At 56.1% G+C, this 19,516-nt stretch overlaps 1 protein-coding gene across 2 annotated transcripts in view; it reads left to right on the top strand.

Moving 5' to 3' along the window:
- The window catches only part of MYH9 (myosin heavy chain 9), an 88,426-nt gene that overhangs the window by 31,315 nt on the left and 37,595 nt on the right, over window positions 1-19,516 (top strand). For both annotated transcript variants that reach the window (XM_032346410.1, XM_032346411.1), the window contains 3 exons: window positions 2,553-2,709; window positions 16,345-16,372; window positions 17,170-17,263. In XM_032346410.1, the coding sequence (XP_032202301.1) occupies window positions 2,553-2,709; window positions 16,345-16,372; window positions 17,170-17,263 (279 nt within the window). The remainder of the gene's footprint in view (window positions 1-2,552; window positions 2,710-16,344; window positions 16,373-17,169; window positions 17,264-19,516) is intronic.

Consider the following 19,516-nt stretch of genomic DNA (forward strand, 5'->3'; position numbering starts at 1 on the left):
CAAGGAGCTTCTCTTCCTCCCTGGTGAGAAGCCTGTTGTACGTGCCAGCCCACACCTGCTTCACGGCAGGGCAGGGCTCCGCGGCCATGCTTTTCTCAGTGAAGGTAGCTGGTCCTCTGCCTGGCGTTCCCTGGTGTCCCTGTTCAGCTCGTGTAGTTACTAGGGATTTTCTGAGTGTGGCACCCACTGGGTGTCCTGTGCTGGCCTATGTCAACTGGCTGCAGACCGTCTCCTGTCCCACAAAGGGAAACGTTACTGAAATGCGTTCAGTGTTAGTGGCTTCATCTTTGCTCTGAAAGCTTGGGTTTCGCTGTGGAGGCAGGCAGAACTCTTTGGAAGCGTTCATTCCTGTTTCTGTCACCTCCCATGTGCAGTTCCTCCTGCCTCAGCCCAGCCTCCTTCCTAAGCATCTTTCCCAGAAGGGAAGTCGATCGTCTCTGCAGTTGCCCTACTGGGGACCCCAGCAGGTGCAGAGCGGCAGGGGATCAAAGCCGCTGGGCGAGGGCTGCCGCCTCATTCACAGTCCGCCTCTCTGCGCACGACGTTCCAAATTGCGACCCGGGGGCCTTTGTGCAGTGTGTTTGCCTGGTGGTGTGGGCGGCGTGGCTAATCTTGAGCCACAGCTGCTCTGTCTGTTTCCCGGGGGGTGAGGCCCTGGGTTAGGGGGCGGCTGGGCACAAGGAGCCTCTGTGGCCCGTGAATGGAGCGGCTCCCTGGCGTGGCCATGGAGGGGCAGAGCCACTCACTCTGTGTCCGCTGGTCCCTGAGCCTCCCTCTGCCAGCAGGCTGCTTCCTCCCACCTGAGCTGCCGGGCTCACACCCTGCTGGTTTGATGGGATTAGTCCAGAGAACTCTGAAGCTCTGCCGAGAGAGGCATCCACAGGACCATCTGCCCACCCAGCTGTCCAAAAGCCTTGTCCCAGGAGCCCCCAGTCCCCTTCTGTTGTCACGGCCAGCTGTTGGCACACATCTGGCTCTGAGGCACGCCCTAAAAGTGTGGCAGTGTGTCCCTGGCTTTCATCGGGCTGATTTCCTAGAGTGTGGGTTTTCTCAAACCCCAGGAACAGAGCTCAATTGTTTCTGAGCTCCTGGGATGACCTCACTGCTCCCTGGCCTTCCACTTCATCCCCGCCCGACAGTCCCACGGAGGGAAAACCAGAAGTCTCCCGCCTTTCTCTCATGTCCCTGTGATACCCGCGCTGCAGGTGGCCAACACCACGTGCAGACCTCTTTGCTTGGAGCTTTCTGGGTCCCTTGTGAAAGAGGAGTTGGAGGGAAAACAAATGACTGATTATCCCAGGAAGAAAGAAAATCGAGGGCCCTGAGTCCCCGCCTCCCTACAAAAGAGGCAGCCAGACACACTTGGTCATTTCCAAACTTGGCTGCTCTTCCGCAGGCAGGCCACTGGAGGTTACTGGGTCCCTCTGAGTTCTGCTTTTAATCTCTTAACTTCTGCTTGGGAAGTCCAAGTGCTGTAGCCCTTGGCCACGGCTGGGAAGGGGCTTTGTGCTCCCGATTGGTCCCCGGGTTCTAGTGGAGCCCACCTTTAGGTTCAGCCACTAGCTCCGTTTTCTGTTGTGGCAGGGCTGGGGGTGGGGCCAGCACAGAGCGCAACTCCCCTTAGGGTGCTGGCTGCTGTTGGATTGAGGGGTGCCACCATGGGCAGTGAGGTAATGTGATGATGAAAACAAAAAGACAAGAGTTCAGAGGACTGGCCCCTGACCGGGATGCTCTGGATTAGGGGTGGCGGGAGACCTAGGGCCTCTCCCAACCCTACCTTTAGCTGCCTTAGGACCTTCAGCTGTCATTAAACAGTCCGGGCTGCAGGTGTGTGTGAATCACGGCCCTGCACGGCTGCTTCTGGGCTTGCGGCACGTTGTCCTCAGAAGAGGGTGCTTGGGTTGCTCTCGAGACTTTAAACACAGCTGTACCTCCCACCTGAACACCTGTCACCTGGGTGGTCTCCGGAGTCCTGCCCAGCTTGTTAGGAGTCTCTCTCTCTCTCTTTTTTGGGGGGGGGGGGGCTGAGGAGAAAGATCTGGGAAGGGAAAGGTTATTAGAAAAAAAGAGTAGTCACAAATTAATATGAATTTACTTTAAGACACTGAAGACAGATCTGTCTAGATCTCTGTTGAGGCTTGAATATCTCTGCAAGAGTCTTTCAAGGTAGACTACTTTGTGGTTCTGCACAGTTTGCATGCTGCAGCCAAATCCTTTTCTCTCCGTGCCTCTCACGATGATAGTCACATCTCTTACTGTCCTTGGGTCCGAGTTTTGTAACTGGACTTCTGTCATCTGTGTCCTGCCGTGGATCTTGCCCGAGGCACCTGCTTGTTGGCATGCAAAGCTGGTCATACAGTCGAGGGAGGACCCTCGCTGAAGGAGCAGAGTCGGGGCTGGCGGCCCTCCACCTGCAGGGGAGTGGGGGGCGGGGGGCGTTTCACGTCAGCCCAACTCTGGGTCCTTGGTGGCAGACTCTTTGCCATGAAGTTTGCATACTGCCGAGAGTCCAGACTTCCTAACCCATTTCTGTCCGCTGCTCTTTTCTTTAGACTTATTCAGGCCTATTCTGTGTGGTCATCAATCCTTATAAGAACCTGCCCATCTACTCTGAAGAGATCGTGGAAATGTATAAGGGCAAGAAGAGGCATGAAATGCCCCCCCACATCTATGCCATCACAGACACCGCCTATAGGAGTATGATGCAAGGTGAGTGCCTCGGCCTTCCCCTGCCTTCCCTGGCCTTGCGGACACCTTTGCAGGTGCTCAGTCACATTCAGTGCACGGTGATCTAGGGACTTGATCAGCATTGATGGCCCTTGTGGTGGCACAGTGCATCTTGGCAGTCTCTGAGTCACTGTGAGAGAGCCAAGGCAAATGGCTATCAAAGGACATGTTTAAATGTTGAGAGAATGTTCTAGAAGGTTTAAAAACAACAACAACCCACTTCCTAATTATCACAATTTCTCATTCTTGTAGACTGTCTGTGCTAGTCCTCTTACTTCAGGCCCCTTCTTATGCCGCACACTCCTATTCCTCACTTCTCACATCTTTTTTCTTGTTCCTCCCTCATAGTCTGGAAACGTGCTTGGGTTTTTCCCATCTTTAAGAAACAGACACTAGGGATGCCTGGGTGGCTCAGTGGGTTAAAGCCTCTGCCTTCAGCTCAGGTCATGATCCCGGGTCCTGGGATCGAGCCCGCATCGGGTTCTCTGCTCAGCAGGGAGCCTGCTTCCTCCTCTCTCTCTCTCTGCCTCTCCACCTACTTGTGATCTCTGTCTGTCAAATAAATAAATAAAATCTTAAAAAAAAGAGAGAGAAAAAGAAACAGACACTAAGTCTCTCCTGGATTCTGTACCCCCTGTGGTTTGTCTTTGCGCCCTCATCACAGTGGAGGTTTGTAGAGGAAGTGTCTGCTCCACAGGCCTCCCTGCCCTTCTCCAGACTGTCTGACAGAGGTTACCCTCCCTTCTGTGTTGCTAAATCCGTGGTACTCACGTGTTCTTATCTTGCCTAACCTATCCCCAGCGTTGGACAATCTTGACCACTCCTTTTGAAAGCCCTTCCTTCCTGTGTGACCCTCTCTCTGGTTCTCTAGATCTCTGCCTACCCCTCTGCCTGGTTCTCTCCTGCCTCTCCCCTGCCCCCGCTCATCGGTGCCTCTCAAGGTCCCTCTGCTGGCTCCAGTGTTCCTCTGGATGACAGACCCAACCACTCGAGTGGTTTGACCGGCACATTCCGGCTGAGAACTGGGCCTGTCGCCAGATTGACAGCCCCTTGGCCCTGGCTGCCATTTCTCCAGCCACCCAGCCACTGGATCTCGGAGCCTGGCTCGCCCTCCACTGTCCGTTCTCATTCTCCCTCCTTTTTACAAGTCCATCAGCACTGTCTATAGATTTTATCTCTTTTCATATTTCTGATCTCCTTGCTCCTCTCTTAGCCGGTGGCCCTGTCCTCAGTTAGGGCCTCCACAGCTTGTCGCCTGCACTGTCTCTGTGATCTCCTAACCTTCACTCTCAATAGAGCCCTCTCTCTACTTTGAGCAGAGGGTCATCTTCCTAGAATGTAAAGCTGATCACCACCCCCCCTGCTCCAATTTTGAAATCTTAAAAAAATCTCGAAAAGTCTCCTCATGACCCCAGAGATAACCCCTGAACCCACCAGCAGCACACAGGTCCCCCTTGTAATTGGCTTCCCGCCTACCCCTGACTTGGCCGCCACACAGACCTGCTTACATTTCTGTCCCTGGCCTTTCTGTGTCCAGCTGCCTTGCCCGTGCCAGCTGCTTGCGATGCCTGGCAGGTCCCTAATCTCTGTTAAAGACAAGGCTGAAGCATGCCTGCCCTCCAGGGAAGATGTCTGGGCTAGATTTGGTGACACTTTATTTGGCTTAGGTGTTCAAAAATTTGTTTTTCTCTCCTAGACATGGACGGGGCCCATGTTGCCTTTAGATTCTCAAGCTCCGCCAGGTGCTTGGCGTGTGGTAGCATTTCATGTAATTCCCAGTCAGGCCCAACTTCCAGGCAGGGCTGTATGCTCACAACCACATATAGATAGTGGTTTCTTGAATCTTCATACTCATGTGTGGCTTCTTTCTTTAAACTTTGCAGCGAACCTGGGCAGTGGTGGTCCAGAACCTTGCTGCATTAGCAAACTTTATCCCCCGTATAGTGGTTTGAAGGGGCGACGAGCGCAGCTGTCCCGTATCGTGCCCACAGCGTTGGCGGGAAGGCATTTCGTTGCCAGACTTGATGAGTTATTCAGGACGTACAATTTTGGCCTAGCCTTTGGCTTCTGTTTATGTCTATGAAAATTTCTGGAGGAAGCCAGCCCTTTAGTTTTAAAGTAGGATGTCTGTTTCAGAGTGCTAACTAAAGCAGTCTGGTGGGTGAACATTCTGTGAGATTCCAGAAGAGCCTGAGTCTGTGTCTCTAGAGGCTATGAGTCAGTTTTCTCCTAGCTGTCTTAATTGGCCTGGTGCAAGTTCACCCCGGAGTCTTCCTGAGCTCTGTGCTGCTGAATTAGGGCAGTTCCACCCTCGGATCCTGGATTTGAACTGTTTTCTAGCACGCGGGCTTCTTTCACTTTCAGTAAGCCACAAGTTCTCTGGGGTGAGAACAACCTCATGACGTAGAGCACGGCACCAGCAGTTGGAGTCCTTGGAACTGGACTTCCAGTCTTCCGACAGCCTGCACGTCTCCTTCCTAAAGAGATTTGTCCCATTTTTATCCAACAACAGAAAACTTTGAGAGGCAAAAGCCAGAGCAGTAGGTTGGGGAAGTCGTTGGAAAAAAAGAGAGGGGTCCCCAGAGGGCCGGAGCTTTCCTTTGTGTTGACCAGGAAGTCTCAGCTGAAACCAAATGGCCTTGACAGGAAGTAGGGATCTCCCCAAATTATGAGAGCAAGTAGGCGGATTTTTCCATCTTTTGGAGATTGGGATGGAAATCTGTTGTGGGCCCAGGAAGCCAGAGGTGTTGCTGCTACCTTGGAATGTTCTGTGCAAATGCGGGGTCCCCGTAATTTCTAGCTCTCAGTCCACGAGGCTTTCCCTGCCCTCCACATAATGCTGGATTGCTGCAGCCTGAGCCCCACGGGGACCGACTGAGAACATTTCCCAGCCCCTTCTCATACGCAGCTGACCTGCGCAGCATTTAACAACAGGTTTTTTGTTCTTGGAGCAGAGAGGAAGTTAATTAACAGAAGTTGCTAGTCACGATAAGAAGGTTCACCAGTAAAGAAAGTTCCAGAGAGGAGCTGTGGTTCTCGCCCTATGTCAGGTGTGGACGGTGCTGTGGTGCCTCGGTGTCTGTGGGGAGTAGGGATGAGCTCCTTAGCACTGACTCTGCGGGAAAATGGGGTTGCTCTCTGCCACTTTCTGACCAGCCTGGTCCTTTTCTGCTTTTTAAACTCAACAGGAACTAGGAAAAAGTTTCCTCCCTGCACCGCCTGTGGCTTATGACATACTAGCCAAATAGGGTAGTTGGTGTCTTTGGGGACTTTTATGAAATGAGCTTTTGGCCTGTTGCTGGGACCTCCCCATCTTTCATCTCCTAAATGAAGGATTTAGGAGATTTTCATTTGGTTTGTCTGTGAGTCCTGATGCGTGCCCGTTGTCAGTTAGCATTACTAGTGTTCGTTTCCACTTTCAGAAGCAGCCAGTTTGGATGATAGATTATATGGTCACGCTACCTGATTGTCAGACCACACCAGGGTTTCTCACACTTGGCTGCGATTGACTTTGAGGCCAGAGAATCCTCTCGGGGGAGGGGGCTTGTCCTGGTCCTCATAGGATGCTCAGCAGCAACCTGGCCTCCAGCCTCCAGTTGCCAGCCGCTCCCTCCCTTTCCATGGTGACAACCGGAAACGTCCCCAGACGTTACTACCAGATGTTTCCCCAGAGGTGGGGACTGCCCCTACTTGAGACCCACTGGACTGAGCCCCGCAGATTAGTTTCATGGCGTGTCGACTCCCTGGATCAGTAGTGCCTCTGGCCTGGGTGGCCGAGGATCCGAGACTCATGATGCCAAGGAATGTTGGGAGAGACGAGTGCTGTCTGCCACGGGCACGGGATGGGGCATGGCAGCGTTTGGTGCCCTGAATTATTCTGTGGAGCTAGGAGGTAGAAGGTGCCAGAACACCAAGAGGCACTGGCACTGGAGGCTCTGGCAGACCGGGTGGAGGGATGAGATGTGTTTGTACCCAGATACCTGGGACTGCAGCTACGTAACGAGACCAGCTGCTACGCACACCTGGTGCCCGCTCGGCCGCAGCAGGTGTCCGGTGTCTCGGGAGTTTGGGGGGAAGGCGTGGCCGCTGAGGCCTGGCGTGTCCGGGAAGGTCCTGCTGAGGTTGGATCCTGTGGAAGGGCCGGCAGGTATGTATCAGTGGGTGGTTCTGGGCAGCCTAGACGTGCCCGGCAGTTCTGTTTGTCTTTAGTCTCGATCTTGGGTTTAATTAGAGTTGTCGTGACTTGGTTGGTTCACCCTCCAACCCAGGCCTTTCTGTTTGGTTAATCTGTTGTCCCGGCCATTAATGCGTCTTCCTGCCTCAGGGATTCAGTAAATGCATGTCAAGCTGGCCGCAGTGTGAAGAAGTGGGAACTGGCTGTTTCCCGCCAGGCAGAGGACAAGTGGGGCATGTCCCCGAGCAGGAGCCCCTCGTGGGCTATAGAAGGGGTGACCAGGTTGGGAATGGCATTCCTGGCTTCTTCTGGGGCCTGGCTTTCCCGGGTCTCCCTCTAGGGGTAAGGGTGTATGCGTGTTCTTAGAGGAGAACCAACCCATTAAAGGACCCGGCTTGAGCACAGTCCTCTCTCCAGCGAAAGCAGAAAACCTCCCCTCTGTTGATGAGGTAGAATGACAGGTTTGGGTCACTTGGGGTGACTTCATGGTATTTTAATGAGCTCCCAAGACTTCTGGGGGGAGTAGTGGCAGGGTCTGCCTTCCTTCCAGGCCTCTGCTGATCTGAGAACCATTTAACCCTTTGCTCTGTGCAGGCCCTGACTCTCAGGGGAGGCTGCACAGGCAGCGGCTGGTCACCAGGCAGTTGCCCGGGTCTGGTACGCCTCTGAGGTCTGTTGGTGATGGACTGACCATCGTGGGCCGACAAGGAGTAGAATTCTAATGCTGCCTTTGCATCTGAATGTGATCCTTCTTATTCATGGGCGGAGGGATAGGCCCAGAAATAAATGTCCCTGACTTGTCTAGTGACTGCAGAGTCGGACCCAGAAGCCAGGGTCTCCTGGTGGCCCTGCCAGTCCCCCAGGGGCACTGTTGCTCCTCGCTCTTGGGCTGCTATTTGGAGGACGGCTGGCTGGCAGCTCTCACTCCCTCTTCGCGGTCTCCCTGCCCCTTGCTCCTGTGGAGCTGCTTTCCAAGGCCTTTCTGAGTTAAAAAGCGCCGTATGGGTGAGGCCCCGGGGAAGGGCTTCGAGGGTGCAGTGAAGCATGACTGTGAACATACTCACGGGCCAGGCGGCCGAGGAAGCCGCAGACAGGGTAACTCCCCGGAGCAGGAACGCGTGGCCTGGAGGCTCAGGCTGCAGAGGCCCTACCGCTGGCAGGGAGGTCCTTAGCTGGGCCCCAAGGCCCACCCCGCAAGATCGTGCCCCCTGGAGAGCTCCTGAGGGGCAGGGAAGGGAGCTCAAGGGTTGGGGGGGGGAGAGCTGGGTTGGGGGCTGCGGGCGAGCATGCAGGGCTTTGACTGGTGACACGGTGATGCGGCGCCTCCACGGTAGGTCACTGGCGCCAGTTTGCTGGGCCTCTGTGAGCCTTGGTCTTAGGAATGACTGGCCTTGTGAGCCAGAGCTGTGCGGAGAAGAGCGTGCTGGGTTCGCCCTGGATTTGGGGGTGCCTGGCTCTGTCACGTCCCCCCTGACTGGGGCCACTGTCCCCGAGCCTTCCTTTCCTTGCTGGCCTCCTGGCATAGTGAATCCTACTCAGAGGGTCATTGCAGGGGTGGAGCGAGGCTCGTGCAGGGTGCTGGCCTGTAGTGAATAAGGGCGGTCTGGAAGGTGCCCTACGAGTCTGGAAATGCAGCTTCCTGACCAAACCCTGCCCTGCCCTCCCAGGTCAGCCTTCTTCCCGGCGCGCTCCCGCCCGCTGGATGCCGGTGATAACCAGTGCTTCCTGCAGGCGGCTCCTTCCTCTCCTCCTGGAGTAGCCTGGGACACTTGGGGCTCCCGGTGGCAGCACGCACAGGAAATGGCTTGTCATCTGCCTCCCTGCAGCAGCCGCATAGCACTGGGGCGTGTGTGGGCAGATGCGGTCTCCAACTTGTCCCATCTCGTCCATGGCCCATGGGCCGCAGGAGTCCAGGGGCTGACCTGGCTTTGGTGGGGCTTCAGGAAAACGTCGTGCCCTCGGGAGGTGGCCTTCTGGCGCCACTGAAGGGGTCCTCTGTCCATGTGGTCAGGACCTGGGATGGGGGTTGCACTATGACCCGCAGCCCCGGGCCCAGTGGAGCCAATCCCAGGAAGCTGCTTGCTTGGGGGCCCCCCCAAGGAAAGCCCTGTCCTCAGAATGAGGCTGCTTAATTATAACGTATTCCCGTCTGTTGGCCTCATGTCGGTAAAATCTTTCTAGAAGAAGAATCAGTGGCTCGTGGATCCTTTTCAAGGATTCAGCTTTATTTAGGCTTACTTTTCTGTTCGGTGTTTAATTCAACCCAGTAGGCCTGCTGTGCTCTGCTCCGAGCCACCTAAAGTGGCGGACAAGAATAAAGTGCCCTCCTGGAGCCCTGAAATTTTGAGGGTGGTTGAAAACGTGGCTCTGTGTCTCTGTGCGCCTCCCCTCTGAGGCCCCCCCCAACCCCAACCAACCAAAAGTCACCTGCAGGGTCTGTAACGGCCGTGACGAGCTGTGCGTGTACCCTCCCTGGGCGTGTACCCTCCCTGGGCGTGTTCCCCGCTGCCTGTGGACGCCGCTCACCAGCCGTTTTTCTTGTTCTCTTGCGTTCTGGCTCCGAGACTCCCAACAGAGCCTTGTGCCAGGAGGTCAGGACTGAACGTTGGTGTACTCAAGAGAAAAGGGTTGCTTTCCTTCTCCCGGCTGATTGCTGGAATTAAGCTGTCAGGTGAGAACAAGACTGATGTTCTAAAACTAAAGAGAAGAGAGCTGAAGTCTGCAGGTGTGAAAGGCAGGATTCTCTAAGTGGCTTCTGTAAAATTCCTTCGGTCTTGACCAAGGCTTGTTGGCCCAGAGTCCACCTTTGCAGTAAACTCAGGGGATCCTTGGTGTTCTGTTGGCTGACAGCCCGTGCTGACCAGGGCCCAAGGTGTCTTTCCAGCCAGGCTTTGTGACTTGATGAAGATCTGTTCTCTGCCCTGAGCTGGTGGGCAAATACAGTAGGGCGAAGGTCTAAGCTGAAAGCCAAGGGCAGAGATCGTGTCCCAGGAGCAAAGCCTGGCCTAACAGTTACCAACACGCTTCTTGCTGCGTTGGGTGGCCCCTTCTCCAGGCGACTGGAGCCAGTGGCTTCTTGAGGAAGCATCTCCTGGTGCCATTGCTGTTCATCTCCTGGCAGGGATTTTCCTGCATTCCTGGTAAAACTCCTCCCAGGGCGGCGTTTCGAAAAGCCAGCTCTGTCTGTGCTCTGACTTGGAGCCAAGTGTGTCCTGAGCTCTGCCTGGTGGTGTCCACTGTGTTCCCAGGGTCCTGTTGTCCTTCCTTCCTGTGCTCCCTTAATCCCTCCCAGATGGCCCAGCCCTCTGCAGAGCCGTGAGCTGGGGCTTGCTTGGGTGGGACTCAGCCGGGCTCCCCTGCCTCTCTTACCTGTTGTTCCCTGAGCAGCATGTGGTTTAAGAGCAAGGCAGGCTGACCTCCCAGTGTCCTGGCGGCATTTACTGTGGGCTGTCAGCACTCACTCGTGACTTTTGAATTTCCCTCCACACTGACCAGCCTGTCAGAGCTGTCTGCAGCAGCCCCACACAGAACGTTCTCGCTGCCAGACCCGCCCAAGGGCCAGCCCCGCCCAAGGACGAGGTGTCTGAGTAGCCCGCAGTGGTTTCTGGAGGGTCTGCCTGTGCCCTGGGAGCTCACCTGTGTGAGCGGCTGGGTGCATTTTGGCCTAGAGAGGGCCGGTTTGGGGCCTCGCCTGCCCTCTGCCATAATGAGAGTTAAGTGCCATCCCTGGGGCTTCTAATTATCGAGGGTGCCTGATGGGGGAGGCGCCCGTTCTCGGCCTCCTGCAGTGAGAGCCGTGGGCCTCCTCAGCGGGGTTCAGACACGGCCTCACCTGTGGGGGGCGTTGTGGGTGGAGACACAGGGCCAAGGCCAGCTGCTTGCTGGCTGGGGAGGCTGCTGATCCGGCACCTCCCTGGTCTGGGGCTAGCTTTGTGCCACAGAAAGAATAGAGCCAGCAACCACACAGTGTGCTTGGGAGCCACTGGCGGGTTGGGTGGCCCGGCGGGTGGGCTGCCTGAGGCCCCGGGACACTGGGGGCCCTGAGCCTGTGCTGACACGGGGCTTCAGTCCACCTGCTTTGCTCACCCCTCGACTTGCCTCCCAAGCACCTGTAACCCACGCTCGTGAAGGGGGCTGGCCTTGGGGAAAGCCCCGCATGAGTTTGCAGGGCCCCCAGAACACTTCCTGAGAGAGTGGCCGGCTCCTTCTCCACAGCACCAGGGCAGGCCTGCTGGTGGCCCGGGGCCTTCCCAGCTCCAGATTCTGAGCTTGAACTCACAGGTCTCTCCACATTTCAGACTTGGTGAAAGGCTTTTGCATTTTGGCCCACAAGACCCTGACACTTGTGGGGGTCTGAAGAGAACTAACCCCCGGAGTCTAGGAATGGGCCCTGGGCAGCCCGATGCTTCCTGTGCGAGGCGACGGGGAGCAGGGTTCACACAGTGAGCGACCCCAGGGTGGTGGAAGGTTGAGGCCTGTGTGTCGTGGGTCACCCCACATGGGTGGGTCACCCAACCTGAACCTGCCATTGGCTTTGCTTTTTTCTTAGCCCATGTCCATTGCTCAAAAGGCGTGGTTGACCTGAAGAGGGGTCCTGGGGGCAGGGTGCTATTCCAGGTGTGACCCCAAGAGCAGCCCCTCAGGAACCCCAGGAGGCCTTATCTCAGTGAGCATTTGATGAGTCAGTCCTAGCAGTGGCTGGTGGTGGACCAGGCCCAGTCTCTTCCTTCTGTACTTCCTGTCGGGGCTGATGTCACCACCCTGCAAGCCTTGTGGCCTTTTATGGACAAGAATTGGCAGCTCCTCTTGCTGAGGAAGTGAGCGATAAATAAAGCCCTTAGCGTAAGTCTCTACCTGGGGTGAGATACCTGGGGTCGGGTTTCCCCTCCTCATACCTGAGCTGGCCTTCCGGAGCTGGCTGGAGTCACATGTCTGCATTGGATGTGTGTATCAGTTCTGAAAGTCTTGGGGCATTTGGGGTTTAAAATAAAATCAGAAGAGGGGATGGCCTCATCACTGAAGATGTAACTTAAAACCTTTTTGTTGTTCTGTGAAGGGTGCACAGTGGAGAACTCTGGAGGTGCAAAGGGCCTGGGGTTGTTAAGGACAGTGTTTTCAGGGGCCTGTGCTGTACCATGTGCTTCAGGCCCTGATGTCTTTCAGTCCTTGGAGCAGCTCTGCTGGTGAGGCCCTGGCCTCTGATTCTGAGAGCTCATGGGGCCAGTCATCTCCAAGGGGAGTACAGAGCGGAAATCGGAACCCTGGCCCCTCCCTTCTGTCACCGCTCCAAACCCCTGGACAGTGGTCATCTGAAGTGTGCTCCCCCGAGCCCTGTCTCCACCACCCAGGCAGCTCTGGTATTTGTCTTCTATTCTTCCCGTGGGGAATTCGAGAAGATTTTATCTGAGGGAAGGCTGCTGCTTCCAGTGAAAAACCATGATAAAGAGATTCATAGGCCTCTCTCTACCCAACTCCCACCAAGTTAGGGACGGGGAAGGCGGGGACTCAGGGACCGCAGTCAGGCTGATGCCTTCATCCCTACAAGGAGCCTGTTTCCCAGAACTGGATTGTCTCTGCTGGGTGCACTCCCATGGTTCTGGACCATGGGGTTCCTGTTTAGCTGGCTCTCTCCTGGTGTGCTGGAAGGAAGAGGCTTTTCAAATAAGCTTTCAGTCCTTATGGGCCCAAATAAGGACTTCAGTCAGAACAGAGCGGGCTGAACTCTGGCGTGTCTGTGTGTGCAGCAAGGTGACTGTGTGGGGAAGGCTGAGGGAGGGTCCCTGCTGGAATGCAGTGGGGGTGTGGCAGAGTAAACTGAGTCAGGCAGAAACCTTACTGGTTGCTGAGAATTCTAACCATCCCAGTACCCAGAACAGATGCTTCTGAGCTCAGGGACAAATCCAGAAGTGCTGGGAGAAGACACACACGCAAACCAGGGACAGTGCCTGCCTTGTCTGCTGCCTTGGGTTACTGTGAGCCACAGGGTCACAGGCCCAGACCCACTGTAAGAATTGGGAATACCTTTCCAGACTTACGGGGTCACGGTGTTCTTCACTGCAGGCAGGTGGAATTGGGGTGCCAGGTGGTCAAGAGCTGAGGAAATGAGAGGGGCCTCCATTGGTTTTCCTCTGCAGAAATATTTGCCCAGAAGAGTATTCTGGTGTAAAATGCAAGTATGGGCGTGTTCCCTTGGAGTCTGTGCTGACCCTGGTGCTTCAGGGATTGGAGGTGAAAGGTCAGGAGAGGAAGGACTGGATGGAGCAGATGGAGGTTGCATAGAGTTTGGGGCTAGGATTGGAAATGGAAGTGTGTGCAGGCCTCTGTGTGTGTACTCACGCACACAGCTGTATGTGCGAATGTGTGCGTGCCCAGAGACGTGTGTCTGTGCATGCGTGTGCATGCTCACATCTGCGTACATGTACTTGTGTGCATCTGTGTCCGTGCATGTACGTGTATCTCTGCATGCCCACGTGTGTCCCACGCAGCTTGTCAGTCTGTGTGCATGTGTCTGCACACGTGCGCCTGTGCACGCGTGCCCCCCCGTGTGTGTGTGTGTGTGTGTGTGTGTGTGTGTGTGTGTTTGTGGGCTCTGCTGCTTCCTGTTGTTCAGCAATCCAGCATCTGACTCCTCCTCACACAATTAGAGGAATTCCAGCCATCCCAGGGACGGGGCCTGGACAGCCCTGGGAAAACGGTTCCTTCTGGAAGGGATGGGAATGTTTCCTTTTATGGTAGCGTCGGCTGCTGCTGCCTTAGGCTTGCCAGCACGCGCAGGTACATTCTTGCCCGCTTGTGGAGCGGTGACTAAACGTGCCCGCAGCTGGGGCCGGCCCGGGAGGAGGGGCGGGGGGTGGGGCGGGAGCCGGGGATCACAGCCCTGCTCGCTTCAGACCTTGCTGGTCGCCACACTGACTGTGGGGGGCAAGTGATGGAAACGGCCCTGTCTTCCCCAGCCCTGTGCCCCCACCGCCTCCCCATCCCATCTGTCTGAGGAGAGTCAGTGGGGGTTCCTCCCACCCCCTCGCAGGGTCTTGAAGGACATTGCTTTGTGGGAAGGTTGAGAGGCGAGTGGGGAGCGGGGTTGCTGACCGGGGCCTGCTCTGAGCAGGTCCGCGGTGGTGCCCCGGGTGTGGGGTGTGTGCACGGAGGTGCCTGGCTGAGTTCCCTTGCACAGCTGCCCCCCCGCCCCCGGTTGAGTTCTTTGGGGACTAGAGGGAGCGCTGCTGAGGAGGGCGGGGGCAGCTACGCTCATGCGGAGTGTGAGGCTTGCTTTTGCCTCTTTTTGTCCGGATGTCCTCTTTCCCTCCAGAGTGACCCGTAGTCAGGAGAAGAGAGATGGTGGCAAATGCCCTGCCCTGCGAGCTCGCAGAGAGGGGCACGTTGGAGGCCCTCCCGGTGAAGGGGCAGATGACCTAGATGAGGGGTGTCTGTCGGTGTTGAACAGTAAATCCTCTCTTGAGGCCATGCGCACAGGAAGCCATGAGTCACTCCCCGTTGTCCCATTCTGCGGGGCCCTGGCCGGCCAGCGGCAGCCAGTGAGCATGTCCTTCAGATCACGAGCGTTCTGTGCAGTACCGCCGCTGAAAACGGGCTGATCCTCCTCCACTACTCCTCCGCTAGTACTCCTCTGTTACTGCTCCACTAGTAGGGCTCTGTTACTCCTCTTCTAGTAGTCCTCTGTTACTGCTTGACTAGTAGTCTTCTATTACTCCTCAGCTAGTACTCCCCCACTATTCCTCAGCTAGTACTCTTCTGTTACTTCTTAGCTAGTAGTCCTCTGTTACTCTCCCACTGGTAGTCCTCTAGTCGTTGCCTAGTACTCCTCTATTACTGCTCGACTAGTACTCCTGTTACTGCTTGACTAGTAGTCTTTTATTATTCCTTGTTTAGTACTCCTCTGTTACTCCTCAGCTAGTACTCCATTACTCAGCTAGTAGTCCTCTACTGCTGATTGACTAGTACTCTATTACTGCTCGACTAGTAGTTCTCTTACTCTTTGCCTAGTGCTGCTCCATTATTGGTAGTCCCATATTAATGCTCGACTAGTAGTCCTCAGCTAGTACTCTTCTGTTAGTCCTTGACTAGTACTCCCACTGCCCTGGCAGTCCCACCACAACCCAGCATGGTGACTTTACAATAGACAACTAAATAGCAGCCATTTGTGGAATTCATTCTCTTGACTTGCCAGGCCCACTTCATCTGTTATTTCTGGTTTCTGAGCTAATCCTGCCAGGGAGCCAGTAGCATATTTATTTTATGGATAAGGAAACCCAGAGTTGGGATTGAAATAACCTCACCATGGGACTCCTGGGTGGCTCGGTCAGGTGGGCGTCTGCCTTCGGCTTGGGTCCTGGGATCGAGTCCCGCATGCAGGTCCTTGCTCAGCGGGGAGCCTGCTTCTCCGTCTCGGCCTGCCGTTTACCGTGCTTGTGCTTGCTCGCTCTCTCTCTCTCTCTCTGACAAATAAAGTCTTTGGGGTGGCGGGGAGGAAGCGCCTCCCTGCAGCTCAGATGTTAGTAAGTAGCCTGGTGTCCTGGGTTTGGCTGGTTTGACCTCAGGGAGTTGTGGGTATTACACGGGGCAGGGTGAAGAGGGGGAAAGTGAGTTTGTCTTCGCAGTTACTGCTTGAAAGCGGGCCTCCCGCGCTCACCCAGGTCTGCTCACACATCCGCGGGCGTCTCTGTCAGCCTTAGCTTTCGAAGCGTGGATGCTGCCATTCTTCCAGCGGGAGGGGACTGCTTTGTTTGTGTCGGTCCTTGCCGACAGGGTCACAGCTGGAGACCGTTGCCGAAGGTTCCTGACAGCCAGGCCTCAAGACCCAAGTTGTCACGGAGACCGGTCAGAGGCTGTGGCGCTGACAGGCTTCTGTCCCTCCCCAGACGGGCGGCATGGAGCACCCCCCACCTACCAGATGCCACGCGGGGTCTCTCCCCGCCACAGGGGTCCTGGGGCTCCAGGAACCCCGGGCTTACACACGTCGCGGTGGTGGCGGCGGCGGTGCGGGACCCCGGGGCTGTCCCGCGGCAAGGCCAGCCCTGTCTGCTCAGCCCTCACCAGCCACTGAGCCAGCGTCCCTTGTTTACACAGGGACGGACGGTGTTTCCCGCACCCGCACAGGCCTTCTCTCTGTCAGCCCTCACCCCGTGTTCCGAGCATCAGGGCAGGTTCCCCTCAGCCCCTGCAGACTCTTGGGGAGCTTTCCCCGAGGTGGTCTCCCAGGGGCAGGGCAGGCCACCAGGGTGGGCAGTCTGAGCTCCGGGCACCTGTGCCTGTCCCTTGTCCAGCGAGGCCCTGGGTCGGTGCGGGCGGCTGGTGTGTGCGGGGCCCCCGTGAGAGCAGCAGGCTGGGGTTTCTGCTCCTGCGAAACGGGCAGCTTTTCAGAAGCCCGACGGGGAGGCTTCTGCCTCGAGCAGAAGTTAACCTGGATGTTTCCTTTGTTTCAGACCGAGAGGACCAGTCCATTCTGTGCACGTAAGTGTTTCTGTCTGGGGAGTGGGGCTTGTGTCACCCCAGTGTCTTCTGGCTCGGAGGTCTCCTCCCGAAACCCGGGCTGGCAGGGAATATTCCTAGTCCAGCCCCGCCCTTCCCCAAGAGATGGGCCCTAAGGGAGTAGGTTAGCTGCTGGCAGCCCCGTGGCCCGGGGAAGCTTTATTTTAGGCCAAAGACTGACTCGCCCTCCTCAGAGAAGCCTGTGTACAGTGTGGGGAGGTTCGTAGCAAAGAGGGCCACGAGTCCTCAACAAAGCAGGGTTGGGAACGGATTGGCCCCTCCAGAGCACGTTCCTTCTGGCTCGGAACGGTGGCTTTCTCAACCTGCTATGCTGTAGGCACCGGGGCTGCTCGCCTGGGTCCTCTGAACTTAACAAGGAGATAAATAAACCCCGTTGCCTGCCGGGGGACTTGATGGTACAGAACATTCCTCCAAGTGGTTTCGAAGGGACATGCATAAGTGCCTTTGACCTCTGAGTCAACAGCTGCCTAAAACTGATGCTGGAGACTTTTGGACACAAAGGCTGCCAAGTGACCAGGGCAGGCAGTGTGTACGAATGTCCTGCTTGCTGTCCGGCCTCCAGAGAGCCATGGGAAGCTGCCAGAGTGAGGATTCCGGAGCTTAGCACTTACCTGCATCTTCCCTTTTTCTGCCACTAGGGTTGGGTCCCTCATTGACACCCAGCTGAGTTGGGGGCAGTGGAGGGTGCGTTGGGAACGGGACGGACTTCAGGGATTTGGCCATTTCTCCCCTGAGAACTTTCTTGCTTCTCTTGGCAGGGGTGAGTCTGGAGCCGGCAAGACCGAGAACACCAAGAAGGTCATTCAGTATCTGGCTCACGTGGCCTCCTCACACAAGAGCAAGAAGGACCAGGTGAGTGCGAGCCTTCTCCTCCCACGGAAGCACCTGATCTTCCCAAGGAAGAGCCTTTAGTGATCCGTGGTTTGGAGCATTTCGGGGATCGGAGCAGAGGCCGGACCCACTCTCGTGGCGGCTGCAGCTTGGCCATCCCAGGCGTGGGCCCGGTGGTAGCCAGTCCGCTTCTCCCCCAGCCTCCTAACTTTCTGAGTTGCTGTGGAAACGGGAGACCACGGGGTTTTGCAAAGCTGGTGCTCCTGGTGACGGCAGCTAATGGCTGTTTGGCCTCCGCCCCCGAGGTCGGAAGAGAGATTCCAAAATTTGGTTCTCAAGTTGATGGAGACCTGCAGCCTCTCAGGCAGGCCTGCTTTTGAGTCCCCGCCGCTTTTCCCCGCTGTTGAGATGCCTCTGGGTGGACAGTCCCCCAGGGAAGAGAGGAAGGGCAACCGGCAAGTCATCTCACTTCCCTTTTTTTCCCCCTTCCTCTTGATGGATTTTGGTCGAACTCAGCAGTGTCCTCGCTAGGTGAGCCTTGCACGTTTACTGCACGTTCTGCACCGGGAATGCGTGTTCTGCCCATCGTGTGCCCTTGGATTATGTATTTTTTTTTTCTGAGCAGCTTTTCACTCCACACCATTGTCACTTTCTGCAGCTAGACCTGTTCTCTTAGGCTCGGCTCACTGACTGTCTCGGGAGAAGGGGCGGGGTGTGACACACGGTGACCTCTTGTGCACTCTCAAATGTCTGCTCCTGCAGAGCGGGGGTACGGGGCTGCGTCTCCGAAGCTCTTCTCACAAACGGTGGCTGGGCCCCGAGCTCTCCCGTGAGCACGGCAGCCGTGAGGCTCCGTGCCGAGCCCTGACTGAGGCGCAGTGGAATGGGCATCCGCTCCCCCAGAGCCCCGCGCCTTTGGCGTCCGGACCAGATGGGGATGGCTGGCCCCCCACTGCCACCCCTGTGCTGGTCAGGAGCCACGCCTGGAAGGCCCCCCACATTGGAGCTTCCCCGGGTTGGGGGTGATCCCGTCTTCAGCATGCCCGTGTGGTGCTCTCTCTCTCTCTCTCTCAAGCACACACTCTTAAGCTTCCTTGTGCAATCTAAGTGCCCAAGGTGTCCCCTCAAGCCATCAGGGGGACCTGCGCCGTGTCCGTGGCTCCCCATTACTGGGGAGTTGTGTGCAGCGTGTGTCAGTAAGTAGCGGTGTGTGTCCCTTTGCATGCAGACCTGGGGTGTGTCCTGCAGAAATGTCCTAATGAGTACAGTCTTCTGGAATCGCACCAAAAGTAACTTTTCATGTGCCAGACTTCTCAAGACATTCTGAATCTTTTTCCGTGGGGCCTCAGGAGTTATATTTAGAAACTAATAAAGTTTTTCTCGCTCCCTCTCTCCAACCCCCCATTTTCCATTCTTAAACACAGAACTGTGAGGTTGGGAGTCCTCTAGCTGTGGTTTCCCGTCTCTGAATTTGCAGTAAAATCCAGCTTCCAGCTATTTGTTGAATGCGTAGTATGAGCCTGGGTCTGTGGAGGGTGACCTTGGAGTCCCTACCCTGGAGGACGGGAGACAGAGCAAGAACAGAGACCCATGTGCCTAAGCTGCAGGGCCGGGGCACTCTGCTCAGAGACAACGCGTGCTGGGGGTGGGGTGATAAGTGATAGCTTGTCACATCCTATGTCTCAGGTCATAGTGCGTGACGGGCACTCTGTCCCTGGCTGGAGAGACTGAATGGGTCGCCTCTGGCTTCCGATTACTGCTCAGGCCCTCCGTTGTAAAAGCCACAGACAATTGGGTTGATTGCCTTGCCCAAAGCCGTACAGTGATTTTCCATACGCAGCTGGGGCATGAGATGCTTGAACTTGGTTTATGGCTCTTGTGTTCTGGAGCCTGTCACAGCATACAGTGGGCCAGAGCTGTCCCTTGCAGTGACTCGGTCACTTGTCCCAGGACTGCCCCCTGGAATGTCCCAGACTTCACCCAGGCTGGTAAGGTGCAGCTTGGGGAAGGGACTTTCCAGTTAGACCTCCATAGCCTGAGCAGTGACCTTTGGCCCCTCCTCCTCTTTCTCCCTCTTTTTTATATACTAGTTGGAAGCCCTGGCAGAAACACCACCCAGTGAAGCCCTTCAGAATCCATATGGGTGATTCCAAATCTTAGAACAGTATAGACTACCAGCAGGACCTCCTCCTGTCATTGTATGCAAATACTGCTGAAAAATAGAGGTCTTTTCTGTGCCCAGTTGTGGGTCAGTAAAGAAGAGCCCAGACGTTA

The sequence above is a fragment of the Mustela erminea genome, chromosome 6 (genome assembly GCF_009829155.1).
Source record: "Mustela erminea isolate mMusErm1 chromosome 6, mMusErm1.Pri, whole genome shotgun sequence".
Taxonomy (NCBI): domain Eukaryota; kingdom Metazoa; phylum Chordata; class Mammalia; order Carnivora; family Mustelidae; genus Mustela; species Mustela erminea.